The 27,545-nt window shown below is 44.8% G+C and overlaps 1 protein-coding gene across 1 annotated transcript in view; it reads left to right on the top strand.

Moving 5' to 3' along the window:
• AR (androgen receptor) overlaps positions 1 to 24,731 on the top strand; it is a 475,175-nt gene extending 450,444 nt beyond the window's left edge. Inside the window, exons 7-8 of the mRNA XM_029607286.1 lie at positions 6,600 to 6,757; positions 18,540 to 24,731. Of these exons, the coding sequence (XP_029463146.1) occupies positions 6,600 to 6,757; positions 18,540 to 18,695 (314 nt within the window). The 3' untranslated portion in view covers positions 18,696 to 24,731. The remainder of the gene's footprint in view (positions 1 to 6,599; positions 6,758 to 18,539) is intronic.
• The last annotated feature ends 2,814 nt before the right edge of the window (positions 24,732 to 27,545 follow it).

Below are 27,545 nucleotides of genomic sequence, written 5' to 3'. Positions count from 1 at the left end.
GACTCTGGTGAACTCCTCTCGGAACCTTCACCACTAGAGGAAAGGCATCAGTCTCCCCCAGAGGACCTCTCCTTTGCGGGGTTTGTCAAGGCCATGACCAAAGCCATTCCCTTCCAATTCCTAACTGAGGAGGATGTACGACATAAGATGCTAGAAGTTCTCTACTTTGTCTATGCACATAAGGAGATAGTAACCGTTCCAGTTCATGACTTATTTAAGGATCTTCTCCTTAGGATGTGGGAACATCGATTTCTCCAGTAAACAAGAAAGCAGACGCCACTTACCTGGCATTAGGTTTTGAGAAATGCCACCTCCCCCACCAATTTGTGGTGGTGGAATCTGCTCTAAAAAAGGCCAAGCATTCCCGCACCCATTCCTCCGCTCCCCCGGGGCAAGAACATCAGGAGCTGAATGCTTTAGGTAGGAAGGTCTTTCAGGGCGCTATGCTCATCGCCCTTATCGCCTCCTGCCAGTTAAAGATGACCCGATACAACCGGAACCTGTGGAAATAGGTCCAAGAGCTTGCAGAACGACTGCCGCAGCAGCAGCAGTAGACATTCTCCAGTGTTGTACAACAGGGCCTGGAAGCCGGAAAACACGAGGTGAGATCCAACTATAATGTTTTTGAAACAGTAGCCAGGGTGGCCGTCGTGGGCATCATTGCCCATAGGATGGCCTGGCTCCGTGCTTCCAGTCTTCGTCCAGAAGTCCAAGAGAAGTTGGTGAACCTCCCTTGTACAGGGGAAAATCTCTTCAAGGATAAGGTGAGGGACACAGTAGCCCAGCTGAAGAATCACCATGAAACTCTTCAAACCTCTGACCCATCTTCCTCTGCCTCTATCAGGAAATCTTTCTCTACCTCTGCCAGGAAGTCTTCCCGACCAAGTTCCAGGAAGTCCTTTTATCGGCAGTGGAAGTAGTATCCTCCAGCCACCCAGACTCGCACATCCCGTGCTGGTTCCAGAGGTTGATCCCGTCAACAGCGAACTCCCAGGGTTCAGCCGGCCCCAGCTATGGGGTTTTGACTGGACGCAAGGGAACATGAGTCAGTGCGTCATACCCCTGGCATATAATCCCCCAGTGGGGGGCAGGCTTCTTGGCTTCGCCCACCGTTGGCCACTCATCATGTTGGACCTGTAGGTCCTTGCCATCATTCACCAGGGGTATCGCCTGAACTTCAGAGAAGTCCCAGCAGACTTGCCCCATGTCCATCATGGGGTTTGTCCATCCTGCAGGATATACTTTTAACAGAACTCTTTGCTCTTGTAGTGGCGGGAGCGGTAGAACCCGTTCCCTGTCGTCAGCAAGGGCGGGGGTTTTATTCGAGGTATTTCCTGATACCAAAGAGAAATGGGGGCCTACACCCCATTCTCTATCTCAGGGCCTTGAACAAATTCCTCCACAGGGAAAAGTTAAGATGGTCTCCCTGGGCACTCTGATATTTTATTTATATATTTATTTTATATACCGTCAATCTGTAGACAATCTAGACAATGTACAATAATTAAATACAAAATTAAAAGAAAAGCATTTTAAAATAATCACATAAAAGAAAAAAAACGATAAAAAATTAAACTCAATTTCATTAAAATAAAGTAAGATAAGCTTCTGACCTGACAGTGTACAATAATCCTATAAAAGAAATAATACACAAAATTAAACTCAAATTCATTAAAATATAATAAAAATAATAACTAAAAGTAATTAAGCCTAACATAAAACATATGATAAAAATGTGATTAATAAGGACACCACTGACTGCTGAATACTGCTTAAACCATTGTCATAAAAAGGCTGACTGCTGTATTAGTCTTTAGTTGTCATAAGCTTTTTTAAATTACCAGGTGTTAAGATTTTTCTTAAATATTCTGATATCTTTTTGGAGTCTGAGGTCATGTGGTAAAAAGTTCCATAATTTAAGGCCTGCCACTGAAATTGCTCTGTGTCTGACTTCAGATAAATGTGCTGTTCTTATAGAAGGCACTGGTGAGAAGACCTTTATTTGCAGACCTGAGATTCCTTTCTGTTGTATGCAAGTGTAAAGAAGCGTTTAACTATTCAGTTCAGTCACAATTTAACAATGTGTGAATAATACACAACATTTATACTCGATTCTTTGTTTTATTGGAAGCCAGTGTAAGTCTATCAAAGTTGGTGTGATATGGTCATATCTATTTCCTCCACACAATACTCTGGCGGTTGCATTTTGTAATACCTGTAAAGGTCTCAAACATTTTTCCAGGTAAACCAAGTAAAAGTGCATTGCAGTAATCAATAGTAGAAAAAAGTAAGGTTTGTAAAATAGTTCTAAAATCATTAAATTCTAATAACAGCTTAAGACGTTTTAAAATGTGTAATTTAAAATAACCATCCTTAATTTTTCGCTTAATATCACTTTTCATTCTAAATTCATGATCAATAAAAATTCCTAGATTGTGAACCTGGTCAGTTGATTCAATCTGCATGAAGTCAGATCTAAAGTGGAAAGTTGTGTCAAGGTTTGATTTTCTACTTAATAATATTTCCGTTTTTTAATGATTTAAAATCTGTTTCATAGCGCTCCTCAGGAGAGGAGACTGGCTCTGTTCCCTCGATCTCAAAGACTCCTACCCTCACATTACCATCCTTCCAAGGCACAGAGGAAGTACCTCCACTTTGTGGTGGGACAAGCCCACTACCCTTACAGAGTACTACCATTTGGCTTGGTGTCAGCTCCTCGAGTCTTCACCAAGTGCCTGGCAGTGGTTGCAGCACACCTCAAACGTCAGGGGGTGCACGTGTTCCCCTACCTAGATGACTAGTTGGTCAAAAGCAACTCCCGCGAAGGAGCGTTGAGCACTTTGGCTGTTACCATGCAGGTGCTGCACTTTATGGGATTTGTCATCAGCTACTCAAAGTCCAACCTCTGCTCATCTCCCCAGCTGGACTTCATAGGAGCCAGGCTGGACACAATTCAGGCAAGGGCGTTTTTGCCCTACGATCGGGCTCTCGCCCTGTCCTCGCTGGCGGACTTGGTGAGCAGCAGTCATCAGGTAACTGCTCGTCTACTACTTCGATTGCTGGGCCACTTGGTACCTTCTGTCCACGTCACCCCCTTGGCCCGCCTCTGCATGTGCAGAACACAATGGACTCTGCGATCGCAGTGGCAACAGGCATCCCAGGACCTCGGAACTCATGTCTACATCACGCAGCCCCTGAGGATTTCGCTGTCCTGGTGGGAGAATCTCTCCAATCTGGAACAGGGGGTTCCTTTCCAACCTGCGCTACCTCAAGTAGTCCTTACACCGATGCCTCCCCCCATGGATGGGGGATGCAGGTGGATGGACTCCACACACAGGGGAACTGGACAGCTCAGGACGCTCAATACCAGATAAACTTCCTGGAGCTTCAGCCAATCCACTATGCTCTTTGGGCATTTCGGGATCAGCTGTTCACAAAGCAGTTCTGATTCGGACAGACAATCAAGTAGCAATGTGAAATATCAACAAGCAGGGAGACACAGGATCGTACCTCTTATGTCAGGAGGCGGTGCAGATCTGGGCTTGGGCTGTGTCGCAGGGCATGTCCCTACAAGCGATGTACCTAGCTGGGGCATTCAACCTACTGGCGGACTACCTGAGTCGCTGTTTCCAGCCTCACAAGTGGTCCTTAAATCCGGCAGTAGCGACCCGGATTTCCCGTTTGTGGGGAACTCCGGATATGGATCTCTTCGCCGCCTCCTACAATTGCAAAGTGAGCATCTTCTGCTCGCTTTTCAGGATGGACAGACGCCCAGCCTCCGACGCCTTTGCCCTCCATTGAGATCTCCTCTACGAGTATCCTCATATTCCACTTCTCATGAGGACTCTCCTGAAGCTCCAAGGGGACCAGGGGACCATGATTCTACTGGCGCCATAATGGCCCAGGCAAGTCTAGTTCCCTCTCTTCCTCACATCAGCATGGGCACTGCGCCCAACTTGATAACTCAGGACCAGGGCATGCTGCGCCATCCAAATCTCCAGGCATTGGCCTTGACGGCTTGGATGTTGGGTGCCTAGTCCTTAAGCCCCTAAACCTGTCTGATAACATGTCCCAGGTGCTGGTGGCCTCCAGGAATCCTTCCATCAGGAAATCTCATAAGTTGAAGTGGAAGAGGTTCTCAGTCTGGTGTGGGGAACAGGGCTTAGATCCATTCACATGCCCAGTGCCAAGATTTCTGGACTACCTGTGGCACCTTTCTGAGACTGGACTCAAAACCACCTCGGTTAGGGTCCACTTGAGTGAGGTCAGTGCTTACCATAGTGGGGTTGCTGGCACACCCATCTCAGTTCATCCCATAGTGAGTCACTTTATGCGGGACCTACTTCAGCCAACGTCCCCTCTGTGGCCCCCCTGTTGTATCCTGGGATCTCAACATCATGTTGGCCTATGCACTTCTGTGAGCTAAAGCTCCTCACCTGGAAAGTTTTTTTCCTGATAGCTGTTACTTCATCTCATAGAGTAAGCAAGCTTCAGGCTTTGGTTATGTACCCGCCTTACACAAAATTCTTTCATGATCATGTGGTCCTGTGTATGCATCCCAAGTTCCTGCCAAAGGTCGTGACTGATCTTCACATTAATCAGTCCATTGTGTTGCCCACCTTTTTTCCGAGGCCCCATTCCCACCAAGGGCTCTACATACGTTAGATTGTAAAAGAGCTCTGGCCACCCAACTGTTCATATCTTTTGACAAGAATAGAATGGGGGTTGTGGTGGGCAAACAGATCTTATCCAACTAGCTAGCAGACTGCATCTCATTCTGCTTTGCACAATCGAGTCTTCATCTAAATGGCCAAGTTAAGGCTCACTCTGTGAGGGCTATGGCGACATTGGTGGCCCACTTACAGGCGGTCACCGTTGTTGAAATCTGCAAGGCTGCGACGTGGAGCTCCCTACACAAGTTCGCCGCCCATTACTTCTCGGACAAAGATGGTCAACAAGATGGTAGATTCGACCAATCTGTCCTGCGCAATCTCTTCCAGACTTAAACCCAACTCTTCCTACCAAAACCCCCCTGGAAGTTCAAACCCAGCTGTTTCCCTACCACCCAACAGTACCACAGTTGTTATTGTGCCCAATGGCACCTTGTTTGGTACGTGTTGGTTTTCGTTTTTGCCGGGAACAGTCTGGAGCTTCATATTCACCCATCTGTGAGGACTACAATCCTGCTTGTCCTAGGAGAAAACGCAGTTGCTTACCTGTAACAGGTGTTCTTCTAGGACATTAGGATGTTAGTCCTCAGGAAACCCGCCTGCCACCCCGCAGAATTGGTTTCTCCTTCGTTTTTGTTATTTTTTTTTTGCTCATATTTTTCTGTTACGAGACTGAAGAGGGATCTTGCATGGACGTAGTGGCATGCTGGGCATACTCAGTGTGCCAGTCAAAGCTTCTAGAAACTTTGACAAAAGATTTCCTTGCTGGGCTTCATCTGATGATGTCACCCATTTGTGAGGACTAACAGGTAAGCAACTGCGCTTTACCCTCCCGTTTCCTCAGGTACAAACTTACCCCGGGATTCCTCATTCCACTATAAATATAGTGGAATGATGGCCCACGGGGAAAAAGGGTTCAGGGGGTGCGAAAGTATGCAGCAATAATGTGGAAAACGTTATTGCCCGCAGCGCTGCTGGGCCATAACTCTACCCAAACCCCTTTCACACTCCTCCCCTTCCTCTGATTTAAATTGTACCGCCGCAAAGCCACGATAACGGCACATCTTAGTTTAAAGAATGACCCTGTTAGATTGTAAACCCTCTGGGAATAGGGAAATATCCACATTACCTGAATGTAATCCGCTTTGAAGTGCCAAAAAGCAGAATATAAAAATCTAAACTAAATAGTTAAATATCTGAATTCAAGAAAACATGGCATAAGTACAGGGATGGAAGTGGTAGGGATGCTAGAACTGAATAGTTGGTGTGGATGGGCAGACTAGATGGGCTGCTTCTATGAGAGTCTAAGATCCATAGGCTAGGCTGCGGTTCTTCCCTTGCTTGAAATATCAAACTTAGATATGCCTTTCGTGCTTGCTTCATCCATGAATTTCTTTGGCATGTTTCGCTCCTGGGCATAATAACTTGTTGCATAATGAGTGAAAATGAACTTTCATATAGTCACAATAGTTGATGACCTCACACTGATGTAATGCTTTCTGCTTCCACAATAGTTTTTATACATTCAAAATAAACTGTGAATTAGTCAAAATTGATTTTTCTTTGTGACAGTGTTCTCAGGAAAGTTTCTTCTAGGGGAGCATTGAGGAGCAGTTGTAGCTTCATTGAGCTGGTTCAGGGATGGATTCAGTGTCTTTCAAGCATTAGACATACTGTATGGTTGGTGGAATGCATCAGAACTTTATGATCCATCATCCTGTCACATGCCTAGTAAATTCTGGTAATATCCCCTTTCTTCAGAGTTAAGAATGCAAAGGTTCTCTCTTCTTTGAGAGTTCAGTTAACACCACCCATCCTTTTCTGCCATTCAGTAGCCTGGGATCTGGTGTATTTATTGGCTTCTGTGTTTACTCTTTTTATTCATGCCTATATTTTACTTTGCATTTCCTCTCCCACCCTCCTTGCTAGTTCCTGTGGAAGGCCTGAAGAGTCAGAAATCCTTTGACGAGCTTCGTTTGAATTACATAAAGGAGCTGGATCGTATTATCAGCTGCAAGAGAAGCAATCCTGCTTCCAGCTCCCGCCGCTTCTACCAACTCACCAAGCTGCTGGACTCTGTGCAGCCGGTAAGAAGCGCTGCCACCTCCAGGAGAGGCTTTTTCCCTATGCAACATGTTATGTGGCAGGCAGTGTTAGATCAGGCTTGTCGGGACAATGCTAACCTGGTTAATGCCAGGTAAACTGAGACACTCAGAGGCGGAACAGGGGATGAATCTGGTAACTCAGTATTGCTGTTGTAATTTTACCATGTAGGTGCCTGGCTTTGATTCCTAAGCCCTGCTTCTGCTTTTCATGCTGATTGGGGTTGGGGATGCTGCGGAGGCAGTGTTTGCAACTCCTGGCAAGGAGTGGTCTTGGCCATGGCTCAACAGTAATGCAAGCATACTGGGTTTGGCAGGACGTGTGGACTGTTGCTGTCATGGCTAGGCTAGATGGGGGGATTTGGGAAGGGATATTTTGTAAAACATTTTGGGGAAAAACCCTGGGTAATTACAAATTGAGGTTCGTGGCACTGCAGCTTAGCAGAAATCAGTTTGGATTGACCTGGAAGCCAAAAAGGAGCAGGAGAAAACTGATGGGCACCCCAAAAGAACTGAGGAATGGGGTCATGAAGAGATTTGTTAAAGATGCTACCGAGTCAGTGTGAGAAATAACTTCTTCCACGCTTGGAGAGGGGATAACTGAGTCAGAATTAGAAATGAGGCACAAGGAAATTAAATGATTTAGCAGGAGTCACTCATAGTCATAGCAGTGTGGATCTGAACACACACATCCCAGAGATATCAGAGATGAATACTTTAATTATTACAGCATTACATCAGATCGAACTTCCACCTGGGAAGAGAAAGGAAGGTTTTCCTGAGGAAGAAATCAAATAACAACTGATCTGCCCTGATAACCTGAGCTCACAGTATTTATTATGGGCTCAAAGGAAGGGAAACCTTCCTTTGTGCAGTTCCCAGTCCCTGAATACTTGCCTTGTTGTTGTTCCAGTTCTTTGTAAATCCATTAGTTGCATTTATACTTAATTTCACAAATTAATTACCACATTGTTTGGTTTTATGGGGGAAACTTAAGAAATACAGCCATAGGAGGGCAGGTAAAGATCTAGTCTCTGCCCGTTTTTCCTACCTAATCAATCCTGCAAATTCTATTTGATCTATGGCTTTATCCTCACCTCCCCCACCATTGAGGATCCTCCATGCATATTCCAGGCTTTCTCCATCAAAAAGCAGGGCTGAATTAGCCATGATGAGTGGGTAACATCATCTAAATTTTTTATTTTTTTTTTTTAATTTAACATCATCTAACTGTGTGAACAGACTCTTCTTTCTTGGTTCATAGAGCTTTTGCTCTGCATGTGCATGTGTGGGAGTTCCTGTGTGGGCGTTGCCTTGTGAGCCCCTCAGTTTTTGTTCTTCCAAGCCACAGCATGGATGTGTACCCTATCTATGTTTTTCTTTATTACGTTCTTAAATATTTTTCAGTATTTCTTAAATTGTTTCAAACTCTTTTGCATCTTTACCTCAGCAGCCCATCCAACAGCACTTTTCAGTGCTATCTCTGCTTAAAAAAAGAAGTGTCTGGCTCTTGGAAGACCGCCCTCAGTTGGTTTCAAAGATTGCTTGTGAGGGAAGAAGATGTCTTTCACCAATGGCCATGACATTTGTTACCAGTGTCTCAGGTCTGACCATGACTCACCTGTTACCATTGCAGCCGATGTCACCGTGGGCCCAGAAATTCAGAGCAGCTGTGCAAGTCAGTATAGAACTGCAGTTGTTCCTCCTCCTCCCCAAATGGCAAGATGAGCAGGAGCTCCTCAAACAGACCGCCCCCCTTCTTTGGAGCACGCCTTAGGACCCCTCCATGTCATCAATGTCGAACAAGCTGTGAAAATACTATTCTTAGGTATCTGTAAGTCCCTTGCGGGAACCGAAGGGCTTGGGGCAGGCCAAGAAGAAAGTGTCATTCCTTGGAGCCAGTGGCGCAATCAGCATTGACAAAGCAGCACCAAGCCTTTGAGCTGGTGGCACCTTCAAAGCACCACTGTAGGCGTATTGAACCGTGGAACCGCATCAAGCCCTGTTGCCTTGACACATCAAGCCTTGGTACTGGTGACACTTCCTTCCTTGACGACATTGACATTTCAGACCTGAGAGCCCTCAATGCCTTGGGCCTTGGAGCATGGTTGACACATTGGGTGGCGTTGCTACCAATATAGCTATTTTTTAAATCCCCAATCCCAGCAACAAGCTTCAGGAGTTTTGGAGGCGCAGAGGATGATATGCTCTATTTGCTTCCTCCTGTCTCAAGGACTATTTCTCCATCGGGGTTTCTAGATCAAGGTCTTTGTCTAGAGGCATCAGATCCTATTTGTTCTGTGGTGCCCTTGACCTCTAAATCCTCTGAATCAGCTATTATGAAGTCCAATAGGCCATTAAGAGGAGCCTGTTCTGGTTTCAAAAGAGGATGTTCCACCAGTACCTGGCCAAAAACACAACAGCCCAAAAACACAACAGATTTGGTAAAGACTTTCTTTGCCTCCCTGGCGGCTAAGGACATGGAGGGCTAGGCCCAATTGACACAGGCCACACTGCATATCAACAATCTCTTGGATGCAGAGAAATGAATGCGCTACCTCATACATTCAGTATATGAGGCATTCAGTACTAGAGATGTGCATTCGTTTATTACGAATTAAGCAATTTCAATGAAATTGCCTAATTCGTTGTGGTTCAGGGGGACCTGAACCACGAAACGGATTTTCCCTGAGCTTCGGGGAAAATTCGTTTTTCGGGTTAATTTTACTTTCTTACACCCCCCCCCCCCCCCACACCATCCCGATCCCTCCCCAAGACTTACTAAAAGTCCCTGGTGGTCCAGCGGGGTCCCGCGAGCGATCTCTCCCTCCATGCTTTCGGGCCTGCTATGACTCAAAATGGCGCCGATAGCCTTGCCCTGGGGCTACCTGTGCCATTGGTCAGCCCCTGTCACATGGTAGGAGCATGTGACAGGGGCTGACCAATGGCACCGGTAGCCCCTGTGACATCGTAAGGGACAAGGTTATCGGCGCCAATTTGAGTCATAGCAGGCCCGACAGCCCGACGGCATGGAGGGAGAGATCGCTCGCAGGACCCCGCTGGACCACCAGGGACTTTTAGTAAGTCTTGGGGAGGGATCGGGATGGTGGAGGGTGTAAGAAAGTAAAATTAAAGGGTTTGGGGTGGTTTTTTTTCTCGATTCGTGATTTTTTTTTCCCGATTCGTGGTTTCTTTGGTTTTTTTAATTCGTTTTTCCGGGTTCGTGTTCCAGTTTCGTTTTTGGCAAAAAACGATCCATGGGAAAACGAGTTTTCCCACGAAGCACCCGAACCGAAACCCGACCCGAGCCAGAAAAACAAAGCTCATCTCTATTCAATACTGCTGTCCACTCATTATCAGCATCCGTTGGAGCATGCTGAATGGTTTGGCTAAAGGCCAGTAGTCTTCATGACAATGTCCATACCAAGTTGGCAGATGTTCCTTGTGCTGGGTATACCTTTGGAGGCACTCAGGGAAATTTCACCTAGATCAAGAATCAGCAGGTGCTGGTCTAGTTGCTGTCAACGAGCTCTGAGCAACAGTCATCAACAAGATCTATATGATGTCCCAAAATGTCTTTCACTTTTAAGCGTTCTTGTTTCTAGAGACACCCTTTCTGGCAATTCCAGGTGAAGAATGCTCCACCTGTGCTGCCACAACTACTAATTTCAGCTCGAAAACGACAGAACAAGCTGCGCCTACAGAAAGTAACGCTACAGGCCCAACCAAACCCTGGGCGCAAGTTTTGACCAGGCTCTAATTTCTTCACGCAGCCCCTTGAATAGGGAGGAGAATTAGTCTCTACTTGAAGGAGTGGTGCAAAATCACCAGAGATTGCTAGGTACTCAAGATTGTGGAATCTGGTTACCTCTTGTATTTCTCCCAGCTTCCAGCACTTCCCTATTGTTCGGCCTTTAATCCAGATCCATCTCACTCCTCTCAGCTACACCTGGAGTGGAGTTGCTTCTCAAACAGCAGATGATAGAATCTGTCCCACCTTACCAACTTGACCAGGGGTTCTACTCCAGCTATATTCTCATCCCCAAGAAATCCTGGAAATTGAGACCCATCCTAAATTTATAAAGTCTGAACAGGAATCTCTTATGAGAGAAACTCAAAATGAACTCCCTCCACACAGTTCTGCCCTTCAAACAAGAGAGTGGATCTGTACCCTGGATATGAGGAATACATGTGCCCACATATTTATTTATTTACCATTTACCACATCGAGGCCACCCTCCCCCGATCAGGGTTTGGGAGTCGCGATTCCGCCTGTAAAGGTGGTCCCTCCGACTGTGCCTCAGCCTCCCTATTCCGTCACGGAGCCAGAGCTAATTGCCCCAGGTCTCCGGGAAGAACTGGACCAGTTGGTCCAGGAGGCCATCGACAAAGCGATGCAACGACTCCAGGTCCCTCCGGCACCGAGAGTGGAACCGGTCACCGACCCGATTCCAGCAGCGCTGGCACCGCTGCTAACCCTGATGGAGGCGCTCATGACTGCCCTTCCACCGGTGATTCCCGAGTCTCCGATGGCTCCGGTGCGCTCCCCGATGGCTGCTTCATCGGGAGGAGAAACACCGTTCCGCATTCCTCCTTCGGGGGTAGTGCCTCAACCATCAATGCCATGCCTTCCCTCGCCACCGATTCACTCATCGGGGGCGATACGCACATCGGCGCCTTCGATGCCTTCGATGCCGGCACCGATGCCCCCCAAGGTGTCCGTGGTGCCCCTCGGTGATTCCTTCGATTTTCTCGGAGCCTCAGCCGGGCCCTTCGGGTATCCAACCACCCTCTTGTCCTACAGGTCAGCCTTCTGATCCTTATGACACTTGGGGTGATGATACCTCCACAGACACCGATGATTTACCTTCACCTCCTTCTCCTGCTGAAAGTAGAAAGCGTTCTCCTCCAGAGGACCTCTCTTTCATTAATTTTGTGAAGGAAATGTCTGAGATGGTCCCTTTTCAACTTCAGACGGAGCAAGATGATAGGCACCAGATGATGGAGCTTCTCCAATTCCTGGATGCTCCCAAAGTGATCACCTCTATTCCCATAATCAAGTTCTTCTTGACTTCCTCAAAAAGAACTGGGAAAATCCTGGATCTATAGCCCCAGTACACAGGAAAGCAGACACTACTTATCTAGTACAGTCAGCCCTGGGCTTTCAAAAGTCTCAGCTTGACCACCACTCAGTTGTGGTAGAGTCAGCTCAGAAGAAAGCGAAAAGAACGAAGCCACACTCCTCTACCCCTCCTGTCAAGGAACACAAGTTCCTAGACAATATTGGTCGACGAGTGTTCCAAGGGGCCATGCTCATCTCTAGAATTGCTTCTTACCAGCTGTACATGACCCAATACAATAGGGTCATCTTTAAGCAAATACAGGACTTCTCTGAAACCCTGCCTGACCAATTCCAAGAACATCTTCAAACCCTTGTCAATAAGGGCTTTGAAGCAGAAAAGCATGAAATAAGAACAGCTTATGATATCTTCAACACCTCCACTAGAGTATCTGCAACTGCCATTTCGGCACGGCGTTGGACCTGGCTCAAGTCCTCGGACCTTCGCCCAGAAGTACAAGACAGGCTGTCCGACCTGCCCTGTATTGGTGACAATCTATTCGGTGAACAGATTCAGCAAATAGTGGCTGAATTGAAGGATCATCATGAGACCCTCAAACAGCTCTCATCGATACCTTCTGACTTCCCGTCTAGACAGCCCTTCAAGAAGGACCCTAAGAAGTCATTCTTCCGGCCAAGGAAGTACTATCCTCCACCGACAAGGACCCAAGTGACGAGGACTTATCATAAATCCCAGCCTCGCAAGCAAAAGTCACAAGCAGTTCCCCACCCGGGGCCTGCTTCAGGCTTTTGACTTTCACTTGGAGAGCAGCAGCCTAATTCCTTTGCCAAGCATACCGGTGGGAGGTCGACTATGCCACTTTCATGGAATGTGGCAAACGATCACAACCGACCAATTGGTGCTGGCAATCATTGCTCAGGGTTACCATCTGAATTTTCTTGCTGTCCCACAGGACTCCCCACCGCTATAAGCGTGGAGACTAGCCAACCACTGTGTCCTTCTGGAGCACGAGGTTTCCCTTCTTCTCCAGTTAAGAGCAATAGAACCCGTTCCTCTTCCGCAACAAGGCCTAGGGTTCTATTCCCGGTACTTTTTGATTCCCAAAAAATCTGGGGGCCTTCATCCAATTCTGGACCTACGTGCCCTCAACAAGTACCTCCAGCGAGAAAAGTTCAAAATGGTAACCTTGGGCTCCCTTCTACCTCTTCTACAAAGAGGAGACTGGCTCTGCTCTCTAGACCTCCAGGACGCATACGCCCACATTGCGATATCTCCAGCTCATCGCAAGTACCTCCGGATTTTAGTAGGCCCAAAGCACTATCAATACCGGGTGCTTCCATTCGGCCTAGCATCAGCACCACGAGTCTTTACCAAATGTCTCGTAGTTGTCGCAGCCTTCCTCAGGAAAGAAGGTGTTCACGTCTACCCCTATCTAGACAACTGGTTAGTCAGGGCCCCAACCCAGCAAGCAGCTCGATCATCCCTGGATTTGACCCTACACACTCTAATCTCTCTAGGATTTCTCATCAATTACGAGAAATCCTATTTAGTTCCATCTCAAACCTTGTCTTTCATTGGGGCAGACTTAGACACCTTACAGGCAAAAGCCTTCCTACCTCAACAACGAGTACAAACCCTCGTGTCTCTCGCTCACCAGTTGCAGTCTCAGTACACAGCAACTGCTCGGCAATTCCTTGTCCTTCTCAGACACATGGCGTCCTCAGTCCATCTCACTCCAATGGCCCGCCTGGCCATGAGAGTCATGCACTGGACTCTACGGTCACAATGGACTCAAGCGACTCAGCCTCTCAACCATTGTCCGCATCACCGACGCACTCCATCTGTCTCTCGCCTGGTGGAAAGATCACAACAATCTCCTCCAGGGACTGCCTTTTCATCTACCAGATCCTCAACTCATTCTCACCACCGATGCTTCCAACCTCGGCTAGGGAGCTCATGTAAACCATCTACAGACACAAGGATCTTGCTCTCAAGAGGAATCCAAACACCAGATAAATTTCCTGGAGCTTCGAGCAATGCGATATGCTCTCAGAACTTTTCAGGATTACCTATCAAATCACGTCATCCTGATTCAGATGGACAACCAGGTGGCCATGTGGTACATAAACAAGCAGGGAGACACAGGTTCCTTCCTTCCTTCTCTGTCAGGAGGCCGCTCAGATTTGGGCGGAAGCACTTTCCCACTCAATATACCTCAGGGCCACCTACTTGCCGGGAGTGGACAATGTCTTAGCGGACAAACTGAGTTGTGTCTTCCAACCACACGAGTGGTCGCTCAATCCCTCGGTAGCGACCTCTCTCTTCCAGCAATGGGGATATCCCCAAATAGACCTCTTTGCGTCCCCTCAGAACCACAAAGTAGACAATTACTGCTCCCTTGTTTGGAGCGAGCGCTCTCAGCCCAGAGATGCATTCTCCCTCTCGTGGGCAGCCGGGCTGCTTTATGCATTCCCTCCACTTCCTCTTCTCTCGAAGACTCTCGTGAAGCTCCGACAGGACAAGGGAACCATGATCCTGATAGCACCTCTCTGGCCACGCCAAGTGTGGTTTCCAATACTCCAGGATCTCTCCATCCGCAGGCACATTCCCTTGGGAAAGGACCCACTTCTGATCACTCAGGATGTCTACGCCATCCCAATCTTCAGGCCTTGTCCCTGACAGCATGGATGTTGAAAGGTTAATTCTTCAGCCGCTTAACCTTTCAGATTCGGTTTCTCGTGTCCTCATTGCTTCAAGGAAGCCTTCCACAAGAAAGTCTTACTCCTATAAATGGAAAAGGTATACATGATGGTGTTCTTCACAGTCCCTTGATCCCTTTTCCTGTCCAATCCCGAGATTTTTGGACTATCTCTGGCATTTATTGGAATCCGGTCTAAAGACTTCCTCAATCAGAATGCATGTCAATGCGGTAGCCGCCTTCCATAAAGCTGTTGGGGATGTCCCTATATCGGTACAACCCCTCGTAACACGTTTTCTTAAATGCTTGCTTCATATCAAGCCACCCTTGCGGGCTCCAGCCCCTTCTTGGGACCTTAATCTGGTTCTTGGTCGGCTCGTGAAACCTCCATTTGAGCCTCTTCACTCCTGTGACCTAAAATATCTCACATGGAAGGTGATTTTCCTTCTAGTTATCACTTCATCTCGCAGGGTTAGTGAATTACAGGCCCTAGTTACCTATCCGCCTTACACTAACTCCTGCAGGACCGGGCAGAACTCCGCACTCATCCTAAATTCTTAACTACGGTAGTTTCGGAGTTTCACATTAATCAATCCATCATACTACCTACCTTCTGTCCCAGGCCCCATTCCAATCCAGGAGAACAGGCTCTGCATACCCTCGACTGTAAACGGGCTCTAGCGTTCTACCTAGACCGTACAGTTGCCCACAGGAAGAACACTCAGCTATTAGTCTCCTTCCATCCCAATATATTAGGGCAGCCTGTGGGTAAGCAGACTCTCTCCTCCTGGTTGGCGGACTGCATATCTTTTTGCTATCAGCAAGCAGGCATTCCTTTCCAAGACCGTGTTAAAGCACACTCTGTAAGGGCCATGGCGACTTCAGTAGCACACCTACGATCGGTGCCGCTTCCTGACATTTGCAGGGCTGCCACCTGGAGCTCACTCCACACCTTCGCAGCCCACTATTGCTTGGACAAAGCCGGAAGACAAGATTCCATCTTCGGCCAATCTGTCCTGCGTAACCTGTTTCCAACGTGACGTACCAACACCCTTCTGCCTGCCCGGTGGGGTTCAGGATGCCCTCTACCAAATTCAACCCCAGTTCTTGTGCCTGTTGCACGCCGTTGGGTACATTTGGTGCATGTTTGGACATCCTCAGCTAGGTACTCACCCATATGTGAGGACTACCATCCTGCTTGTCCTGTGAGAAAGCAAATGTTGCTTACCTGTAACAGGTGTTCTCACAGGACAGCAGGATGTTAGTCCTCACGAAACCCGCCCGCCGCCCCACGGTGTTGGGTTCGTAACACTTTGTTGTTTTATTTTTTTCGGCACTGCCTGTAGCTATAAAATAAGACTGAAGGGGGACCCCTGCTGGCTGCAGGGTTAGTGCCATGCTGGGCATGCCCAGTAGGGGCCAGTCAAAGTTCTGGAAACTTTGACAGAAGTTTTCCGTGATTGGGCTCCATCCTGATGATGTCACCCATATGTGAGGACTAACATCCTGCTGTCCTGTGAGAACACCTGTTACAGGTAAGCAACATTTGCTTTCTCAACCAAACTGACAACCAAATAGCTATGTTTTATGTCAACAAGCAAGGAGGCACAGGATCATGGAATATCTTTCAAAAGAAAATAAGGATTTAGGAATGGGCATATGACCACTAAACTGCCCTGCAAGTGACTATCTTCCAGGACTTCCAATATGTTGGCAAATCACCTCAGCAGAATATTTCATCTTTACAAATCATCCCTACCTCAGTCAGTAGCTGACAGGCTGTTCAACCTTAGGGGACATCCATTGATCAACCTCTCTGCGACAGAGGAAAACAGAAAGTGGAAACATTTTGCCCCATTCTTCCAAGCAAACTCAGATCTGCTCTGATGTTTTTCTGCTCACCTGAAATGCAGATCTCATGTATGCTTTTCCATTGATTTCTTTTAACATCCAGGACTGTGCAAAAAGTGCTCAACGACCGGGCTCACATGATACATATTGCACCGGCATGGCCCAGGCAAGTGTGGTTCTCAAATCTCATTCATTTTTCCATTAGCCCCACGATTCCTAAAGAAGCTAAACTAGCCTTATTGTCACAAGAAGAGGGCCGTCTGTAGCATCAAAACATCCTCTGTCTCAACTTGAAAGAATGGATGTTGAGCACTTTCTGATCATGTCCCTATCCCTACCCAAGAAAGAAGATGTATTGGATCTGCCAAGAAGCCCTTAACCAGAAAGACTTACAGCTTTAAAAGGAAATGGTTTTCATTCTGGTGTTAATGGAGCTTGCGAACCATGAGAACTGCTTCAATACTTACTCTCTTTACTCCTCGGGATTCAGTACTTCATCAGTCAAGGTGCATCTCAATACCTTAGTGACTATCATATTCAAGTGAAAGGTAAACAGATATCCACTCATCTTTACTGTCAAAAATTTGAGAGGTTTATGGCATGCCAAACGACCTGTTCCATGGGACCTTAATGTGGTTCTCTCACAGCTTATGAAGCCATCCTTTAAAATTCTTTGAAGTTTCTCACATGGAAAGTGTTATTCTTTGTAGTGATTGTCAGCTAGGAGAGTTACTAAGCTTCAGGTATTAGAACATTACTCTCCATACATGCAGCTCTACAGTAGACTAGTGCTCCGCACCCATCCCAAATTTCTATCAAAGGTGGTGTCGTCATCTTTTCATAAAAATCAAACCATCATGTTACTCACTTTCTTTTCAAGACTGCACTCACATGAAGGGGAAAAAGCCCTTCATTCATTGAACTGTAAGAGAGTCTTGGCTTACTACCAAAAGAGAACTCAGCTACATCATCAGACATTGCAACTATTCAACTCTTACAATCCCAGCCATCTGAGTGTAGCAGTTGCCTAGCACACTTTGTCCTGTATTACGCATTGTGTGCTTGCTGGCCTGAAGATTATAGAATCCAGGCCCATCAAGTGAGAATCATGGCTACATCAGTAGCTCATCTATGAGCCATACCTAACAAGGATGTCTGGAAAGCTGCAGTTGGGTCATCAGTTCACACCTTCACATCTGAGCAATCTATAGAGAAGTGACGATAAATTTGGACAAGTAGTTTTGCACAGTCTGTTCACCCGGTAGTCCACTTTCCACGGTAGGGTCCAGGTTGCTTTTTCAGAAAATGCTCCGCTGCAGTCCTCTGCTTGGGACTCCCCACATACCATGGCTAATTCAACCCTGCTTGTCAGTGAAGAAAGTAAGTTTTCTTTCCATAAATATTGTTCTCCGTAGACAAGATAAATTAGCCATGACATGTAGGGAGTCCCAAGCAGCGGGGCCCGCTTGCCTCCCTGGGGAATCAACTACTTAACTACAACTTAGCTCTAAAATCAACTAAAGGACTCAAGGCGATGCCAGCTCAGTACAGCAAAAGCTCTGTGAGCTAAGAACAGGACCCAACAGGCACCATCAGATGAAGTTACCCAGTCATGGCTAATTCATCCTGCTGTCTATGAGAACACCATTTTCAATAAGCAAACTTGCTTTATCCCTCACTCTCTCACCACTAAGGATCCACCGTGCTTATCCTGGGCTTTCTTGTAATCTGCTGTCATTTTTGCCCTCACCACTTCTACTAGGAATCTGTTCCATGTATCCAGCAATCTTTCTTTGAAGAAATATTTCTTTGTTACTCCTGAGAATAAACCTTCTCTCGCTTTAGAATTTCCTTTTTAGTAAAAGGTTTGCCTATTGTGCGTTATTTTTACTTTGCACTGTTTGAATGTGGTCACATTTCCATGTGCCCTCCTGTCCTTCAAGGTCTAAGTGTTTTAAAAGATATCCTCACTACGTTTATATCCTGGTAATCTGAGAAGCCTCCTGGTTGTTATACTTGCTACATGTTTGCCTGGGGAGATCTTGCTTGATACCATGAACCCGCTCAGCTGTCTGTGTGTGTGTTGAACCTGCCCTGTTAAATGTAATAATTCTGTTTTGTGCTGTTTTGTTTTCAGATTGCCCGGGAGCTGCACCAGTTTACCTTTGACCTCTTTGTGAAGGCTCAGATGGTCAGTGTGGACTTCCCTGAAATGATGGCAGAGATTGTTTCTGTACAGGTCCCCAAGATTCTCTCCGGCCGTGTCAAGCCCATCTACTTCCACTCCCAGTGATCTCCTATTCCACCCTCCCCAGTGCCTTTTATCCCCAGCCCTCTCATGTCAGTCAACTCTGTACTATAGTGCCTTAGGGAGTTTTGCTCTATAGATATGCAAAGGGAACTCTGTCACACTATGCTGGTGTTTGGCAGCAAAGAGGGGAGAGCAGATTGGGCAGTGTCACCCTAGCTACCTGTAGTAAGAACTGTCCATAGCCCTGTAGTCAAGAATTTCTAGGAAAGGATTTACCACCCATACTCGATGATGCATTTTATTCCACTGAACTCTGCCATGTCCTTGCTTCATCTTCCCTCAATCTCACCATTGCCAGTTGTGTGCTAGACAACTTGATTGGTTGGCGAAAAGTAGTACAATGCACAGAGGAGTCAGGGATGATCAACTACATGTTTAGACGTAGGTACTGCAGTGGAACAAGAGATAGCCACTGTGGAAGCCAATTTGCTACTGGTAATTGATATACTGGATAGGAGCAGAGATGGAAAGAGTTGGCTTATAGCCATTACCTGGACCATGACATCAATGGCAGGAATTTGGTTTTCCACATAGAAAGCACTGTGTGAAACTGGGTAGAATCCTGTTCTTCTCTTAAGCCAAGCATATTGAACTGTGACCTCAGAAGTGACAAGAAGATAAATTCAATCAATGTTTCCTGTCTGATATTTTTTTTCTTCACCTGCTAAAGTGATTGTCAGAAAGATTGTGGTGTTACAGACATCAGATTCTGACATCTCGGCAGGAATCTGCAACATAGAATTGATTTAGAACAGCTGTCTGCAATGGGGTAGAGAATCTAGGAATGCACATGGCTGTCACATGGGTATTATGGAAAGCAGTGTGTATGAAAGAGGTTCCATTGTCTTGAGGTGGCATTCAGTCTGTAGAACATGCTGGAATAGCTCTGGTACAGTGTCACTTTGCAGCATTGATAATTTGCATATTTTAGAAGTCTATGGCATTGGTGGTAAATGCTTTCTTTGCATCTGAATGTCATCTGCTAGACATGAAGTCCTTCTGGATTTTTCAGTTGGCGGTTATATGTAGGCTGTGCCAGGGGCATCTCTCGGGCATGGGTACCAATTGCTGCTTGTAGACAGCCGATCTTTCTTCATACTAACTTTGATTTTTGAAATCTCTATTCATTAGGGATTTGTCTGGGCAGCTTTTAATATATCTGGAAGAAACCTATAATTGAACATCCCCCCCCCCCCCCCAAGTCCAGTTTAGTTTTATCTGGGTAGTTTCATACCTGGATAAAATTTAGCTAGGTAGGGGGGAAGTATGGGGAATGGCCTAAATGTAACAGAACAGATATTCAGTGCTGTCTGCACACATTTAGGAATGCAAATCTGGTCAAGGGAATCACAATCCTAAAATTACTTTTTGCAAGTATATTCAGCAGGAGACTAATTCGGGCAAGTGCAGCTAAATAGCTAAAGATACCAGGGTAATTTTACCTGGTTAATGTTCTGCTCACCTCTTTATATATTACCATTATTAAGATCAGGATAATTCTTATGCTTTGTTAAAAGACCATCAGAGAGCCTTGCTGAGTTCTCTGGCAGTCCTGTTGAAGCCTGGATGTTGAGTGCATTGTGCTTAGTTTTGTGTGAATGTTTTAAAGCAGCAGTACTGCCTGTGCGCCTCAATTTATCAATTTATGTCTTCCTTGTATTCAGTCCTCTTTTAGTATCTCCTTTGTCCAATTATATATCTAATTTTCTGTAGTTTTGTTAATACTGTTATAGGAGGGATTTATGTGGTATAAAAGGTCTGGTCTCCTGTTTGTAAAGTGTCTTTCTCCCCTTCAGGTCACTTATCAGCTTTTTAGGTACAATCAGGGTAATGCTGAGCCCAAACAGGACAGCGGTACCCCTGATTAACTTGGAACGATAGTGATGGGAATGGCTAAGAAGTAGGAGCCTGTTTGTTTTGGCCTAGGGGATGAAAGTGTAATGAAGACTTATGATGATGATACCACTAACTATATTGCATCCGGTGCTTCTGCTTTAAACTGCACACACATATAAACAGCTGAACCATACTTTTGCCATTGGCCACATTAAAGATTATTACATCAGTGCCAGGGTTGACATAGGTGAGCAAGTCTGGTAGGGCGTGAAAGCAGTCCCTATGCTGCGTGTGCATTTTTGTTTCAGGGTGTGCACAAGAGATCTTGGCGGGTGCCTCTGTGGTTGGTTTCAACAGTTACACTCAGTCATAGTTTACCCTTTGCATGCATCCATCTTTGCTCTTGGTAAGAGTCATACATCTCTCCCTTCCCACTGCCTCTGAATGAGGGGAAGGGTCGTCTTTTACAAAGCAATTTAGCTTTGTATTTCCTCATTAACCCAATGATGTTGGTTCAGCTTCTTCTGAGTAGGAGGCTGGGTTACTGTAGCTGCTCTTTGGCATGTCATGGCTGTTTCCTAGATGTGTGTGTGTGTTTGCTGAAATCATTAACACTCAAGAAGTCTGATCAGAATGGTTACCCTCAGCCTCAGATGTAAATTGCAAATAACTGTAACCATAGGCAGACCCCAAAGCCCTTCCCAGGGATAAGGAAGACAGTCTGACCCAGCCAGAGATTCTGAAGCAGGCTGTGTTCTGAGGGCCCAACACCCGTACTCTAGTGCAGGGGTGGCCAATTCCGGTCCTCGAGAGCCACAAACAGGTCTGGTTTTCAGGATATCTACGATGAAAATGCATGAGAGAGAGAGAGGCAGTGCATGCAAATCTATCATGCAAATTCTTTGTGGATATCCTGAAAACCTGACCTGTTTGTGGTTCTTGAAGACCAGAGCTGGTCACCCCTGGCCTAGTGGCTTCCTGGTACAGCCTACTCCTGTCACACTGTTCATTCACTTCTGGTTACACCAAGACAGTTTATTCCCCAGTTTTACATTGAGACAGAACATAGCCAGAGGTCCCTGGATAGAAAAGGGGCTTCCCCCTTGATCGTTTGCAAATGTCTGAACAGTGCTGGAAATCACTGCTGTAGGATTAGTTTTGCTGAGATTTCACCTGGATAGGTAAACCCCTTCATTTCCCTGAGAGCATGCAAGTTCATGGGAGGAAAGAGGAAAAGAAATCCAGCTTTGCACAGATGTCACAACATTTAAACCCAAAGCCAAGTAAATGAGCTTTGACATTATGATTCTAAACATGAGATCACTGTATACAGGGTAAGAGATCCCAGGGAATTCCATATATACACAGATGTTGGTACCTGCCAGCCAGTATTACCAGCAGTTAGCCCAGCTTGAGCGTCACCAGCTATTTTCCTTCCATAGTAACCAAATAGGTAAAAGGAGATTGGAGGATGTATAATAAATCGCACAAGTGAGGCACAAAAACCCTCTTAAGCATTCCAAAACTCTTGTTATGCATTCCAGATGGCAGGAGTGTGTCATGGGTTGGGCCTTTACCTTTGGCAGCAGACAGTGAGAGGGTCTGCTAAAAGCACTGCATGGTAACTGGAGTGATGGGTTCAGGGCTTGGGAAGTTATTGTTTTCACAAAATATAGTATCACATTTCCTATAATTATGTCTACCCAAACTTGTATCAAAGGTGGTGATATAGCAACATTGCCAAGCAGTCACAAGATTGGGCTCTTATCACCATAAGGGTGATAAGGGCCTCATCCTCCCAAATTTTGTTTTCCAGCATTTCTTCCCATCTCAGATGCAAGTCTACCGTTCTTTATTTTGTTTCAGACCAGAGCTAAACCAATCCTTCATTTCCGTGCTGGAACTTGCAATTCTGACTTTTGTAAGAAAAACAGGAATAAGAAGTCTATACATAACCAAATGGAGCCGATTGGTATCTTTTTATAAATCACAAACAAAGTGACCTTTAGCCCTGTGGCAGCTGTAGGAAGGGTGACTGAAACACTCTTGCCATGTCATTTCATCCCAATTTGCTTTCTGTCCAGGGAATGGATCTCACGTCTCACATGACATGTAGAAGTATAAGGAGAAAAGACATAGGCTTAGGGACAATGAAATTAAAACAGCTTCACCCTTCCTAAAAAAAACTTGGGTCCCATTCTTCTATCTGGCCTGTGTAAATATTTTGAATGCCCCTGATGCAACCTCACGAGTGAAGAGCTAATATTGTGATAGAACTGTAGAGCAAAATAAACAACCAAAATTAAGGTAACCCGTAAAAACAAAAAAAGAGGGCAATTTTAATTTTGAAGAGAAAAAAAATCATACTGCTTTTATAGTGGTCAGATATTGTGTTTTCTATTGAGGTATTTGGTTCACTTAAGCTAATGTTTTTTCTTTTGTTTTGCCTTGTTATTTTAGACATCAGAGAAAAAATCAGACTTTTCATGATCATGTTAATGTGCATAGCTGTCATTCTCTCTCTATATCTTACATCATAGTTAACGAATGTGTTGCCCCTTATTAGTCTGTGGGTATGATGGCGGCGTTAAGAGACATAATATCCCTTTTTGTAAGTATCTGCACTGGCCATGGTCCCACTCTCATACCATCTTTTGCAGAATTTATTACGGTGAGGGGAGGTGTCTGGGAGAAAGGGGCTGGTTTTATAACGAGTTTGTCTCAGAAATAAACTGAGCTCATATTTGATACAATGCAGAATAATTTTCTGAAGCAGAGAAGCATGGAAAAAGAAACTACAAAAAAAAGACATGTACATGCATACCTACATACTCTGTGTACTCGTACATGTGTACTGTTTACGGCATAGTAGTACTTCAAGAAAGGACCTGGGAAGTTGCGTTGTGCAACTTCCCAGGTTTCACCTTCAATGATACAATCACGGTCTTTGGACCATGTAGCCTTTCTTTTGGTCTGCCCACTGCCTTGGCTGTATGCTGTCCGGAGGGTCTGCTCATTGCCTCTGCCTAGCCCTGACTTTTCCAAATGCTTCTCACTTCCCTCCTCTGTTCTTACTTTTAAGTTCTTATGTTCTTATTCAGACCCCCAACCTGCATGCCCTAGATTATGTTTTTCTCTTCTTCTATGTCATGCTTTTCTGTTGTAGCATTTAGCTATTTACATTTCAGATAAAATCATTCCAAACATCAAGATAATAGTACTGTGCTCTATTTCCTCATTAAAAACTCCCCTTTCTTTTTTTTTTTTTATTTAAAGTCAGGTGTGGTGCACAGAGAACTAAATAACAAGGCTTTGGCTGTGTCCTGTAGTTGATGTGATCAGTGTTTTAGAGACTTAAACCAATAGACTGACTGACCAGAGCAGATTCTGGAGCCTTAAGGGCCATTTTTCCAGTATAAACACTGAGTGGGGGGGAGGGGGGGGATTTTGACAAAATATGTGGCCCTTTTTTATGTCCAGAAATCGTCTACTCACAAGCAGTCGACTACTCACAAGCAGCCAATCTGTCAATCTCAAGACAAATGACTTCAGCAGTATGCACTGTAAGACAGACTACAATGTGTCATGCACACAGCTAGATAAATTTTCCTTTCAAAGTAAAGAAAGCCCCAAGGATCTGCCCTTTGGCCATAGAAGAAATAATTTACTCTGGTTTTTTTTTTCCTCCATTTCATCTGGCATCAGACAAACTTGCACCTTGCTGATGGTAACATATTAGCCCTTTGGAATTATCTGGGGATTCTCATCCTTTTGAACTTGAACCATGGATGCTATGTCTGAGCCAAAATGGCATCTTCCTGAAGTTGAACCAGTAGGTGAACCCTTTTGGTACAACCCAGTTGCTTATTCCTCTCTCCTTATTTCATCCTGTTGGCATCTCTTACTGCCCCATGCAAAGTTAAAACAGCTTTTACCTTTTCTTATCCAATTTCCTTCTTATCCAGGCCCTGAATTCAGCTTCTCACGTGACACGTGGAAACATAAGGAGAAATGACGCAAGTTAGGCCTAGGGATGAGAAAACACTTGGTCTTCTGAAGAAAAGGAGGGAGTTTTATTCTTAAATCATCTTGAATAGTTTCCTGTTAAAAAAAAAAAAAAAAAAAGTTAAACAATTTCACCATTCCAAGAAAACATGGGTCTTCTTTGCAGCCTACACAACTGTATGGAACTCAAGTTCTCAGTAACTTCAATATAGGCATTAGTTGTAAATTAAATGTGCATGGAAGAAATAACCTAGTAAAGGACTCCCAACAGTTGGAGAATGTGAACATGCTGAGACTTTCTTGAAGAGGCTGCCTTCCTGATTTAAATTTCTTATATTCCTTTTCATTAAACATGTTGGCAGAATGTGTAGTTGCATGTTAGCACTGTAGTAAGAAACTCCCATATAACATGCTCTTGGGCTGTACCTAGCTCAGCATGCTGGGCCTGGGAACACCGTGCCTGCTAAGCTGTGTGCGTGCCCATAGGTCATGAACCCCGCACACAAGAAATCCTGATATTTGCATTATACTGGCTCATATCACACAAATTTAAACTCAGCTTACAAAAAAATTGTACAAAATTAAATTTTTATGCAGGTAGCCTTTCAAAAATTAGAGGAAACAGTGCCTAGGAGAATGTTGTGGTGGCAGTAGTGGAGTAAAAAATATTGGTCCAGGCCTTTTGCAGGGATAAGGAGCTGACAGATTTTGTCAGTAGAAAGAGCCTGTGAATGACTTAAAAAAAAATTTTTATAAAAATTTAAATTTAAAAAAAAAAAAAAGGGGGGGTTGGCAGTTCTTAACTCACAAACCACGAGACAGTAAGTAGAAAAGCAAAAATGGTGCAAAATATCCATTTCTCATGTTGCCTCTGCTGCCCTCTAGTCTTTTTTTTTTTTTTTTTTTTTTTAATTAGTTCATGTACTTTCTACTAATTTTAAAAGCAAATATTGAAAACCTAAATATAAGAGCAAGTTTAATTATTACTATATAAATTGATGCTTCCTTTGATGTGATACCCCAGGAGAATGCAGGTGGCTAGCAATATTTCTGCTAAAATGTTTAAAAATAATTATATTTTAGCTGATTGACTAGTAAGATTCTGTGAGCTATCATGGAGATAGCATCACTTATTTGTCTTGACATCACAAGACCCAGCCAGCAAAATGGTAAGCGCATACAGAGGTGCCAGATGATGAAATCCTTCTCTTTCTGTGCCTAGTGCTGACAGCTTTTCTGAATTAAGAAAAAATAGAAATAGTTTTTGAAGACCATCCTATTCTGACGCTAGTCCTGCACATAATCCACTCTGCATGAAGCCCAACATTTCATACATAATGCAGAGCCCTTTTGCAAAACTTAAACTACTGTGTCACCTTAAACCTGACTGAATTCAGAACTGTCCTCCAATCTTTAATTTTTTTCATCATTAGACTATTGTAATTCCCTTTACACCAGACTACCTCAAAACACAACTCATGCCCTTCAGATCATCCAGAACTGCTGCCTGCATCTTAACTGGTACAAACATTCATGACTTCAAATCCCTTATTCTTTTCTCCCTACACTGGTTCCCGCTCCATTGGCGAATTCAATACGATAGCTTCCATTGTCCACCAACCACAATCTAATTCACTTCATCAGATCTCCATGGACTAGTGCTGCCTTGAAAATATACACCCCCCAGCAGAACTCCCCACTCCTCAACCAACAGCTTCTTGAAATTCTTGCTCCCTGAAACACACAACACAACTCGACTCCACTAGTGAACGAGCCTTTTCAATTGGAGGCCCAACCCTGTGAAATTCACTCCCCATATATTCTTTGCTGCATCGACGACCCAAAAGAATTCAGGAAAGCCCTTAAGACCTTTTCTTTCAATATTGCCTTTAAGGACCTGTTACCTCCTAATTCGAGTTCTTAACACTGCTCATCATGTCATCTCAAATGACTGGTCTACAGCCCCCCAATAAGGTCTGTCCAATCATATGTTAGTTACTGTTATAATGTTTTTGTTTACACTCACTCTTATGTACAGTAAGTTTTTATGTTACCTGCCCCAAACTTTGGAGGGCACAGGATATGTTATTTTAATTAATAATTGATGCTCTTGTGCTTATACAGCAACTACAATATAATCATCTGGCTACAAGAAATATATTTCCAATTGTTTTAGCTATTTCTTATTTTTCTTATAGTTTTCTTTACATGTAATACTGATTACTGAGTTTGTCACTTATCTTGTTTGCAAAATCTGAACAATTTCTGATGGAACTAACCCAGCACCAATTCAGTATTTCAAAATTAAGTCTCTCTGTGGAGGCTGTTAGCTAAGACATGCCTCATAGCAACAAATGATCAGAAATAACTATAACAATTGGAAATATCTTGTAGATTATGCTTTGGACACTGTATAGGCATAAGACCATTATGTGCATGATTAGCTTCAAGATATGATAGTCTTCCAAAAATTATTTCTATTTTTTCTTAAGAACATAAGAATGTAAGACTTGCCATACTGGGTCAGACCAAGGGTCCATCAAGCCCAGTATCCTGTCTCCAACAGTGACCAAGCCAGGTCACAAGTACCTGGCAGGATCCGAGGGGGTAGATAGATTCCAAGCTGCTTATCCCAAGAATAAGAAGTGAATTTCTGCAACTCTCCCTTAATAATTATTAATGGACTTTTCCTCCAGGAACTTATCCAAACTTTTTTTTTTTTTTTTTTTAAATTGAAAGTTTATTATCGCTGTAGCGAACACGACTACATAAACAACAGCATAGTAAACCAGTACAGCCACCTGAAGCAGAGATCAGTATAAGAAGCATAACAGAATAGAAACATACAAGCAACAGGGTGTTTAACATGTTTGACATTGATCCCCCCCCCCTCCGCATGTCAATTAAAGAAATTGGTTGGCACATCGCCACCTCCGCCGCTTTTACTCCAAAACAGTTCCAGGCCATAGGCAAGCAGCTAAATCAACCAAT

The sequence above is a fragment of the Rhinatrema bivittatum genome, chromosome 6, assembly GCF_901001135.1.
Source record: "Rhinatrema bivittatum chromosome 6, aRhiBiv1.1, whole genome shotgun sequence".
NCBI classification, from domain to species: Eukaryota; Metazoa; Chordata; class Amphibia; order Gymnophiona; family Rhinatrematidae; genus Rhinatrema; species Rhinatrema bivittatum.
The sequence above is the reverse complement of the archived record's forward strand: the minus strand, read 5'-3'. Positions and strand labels throughout refer to the sequence as shown.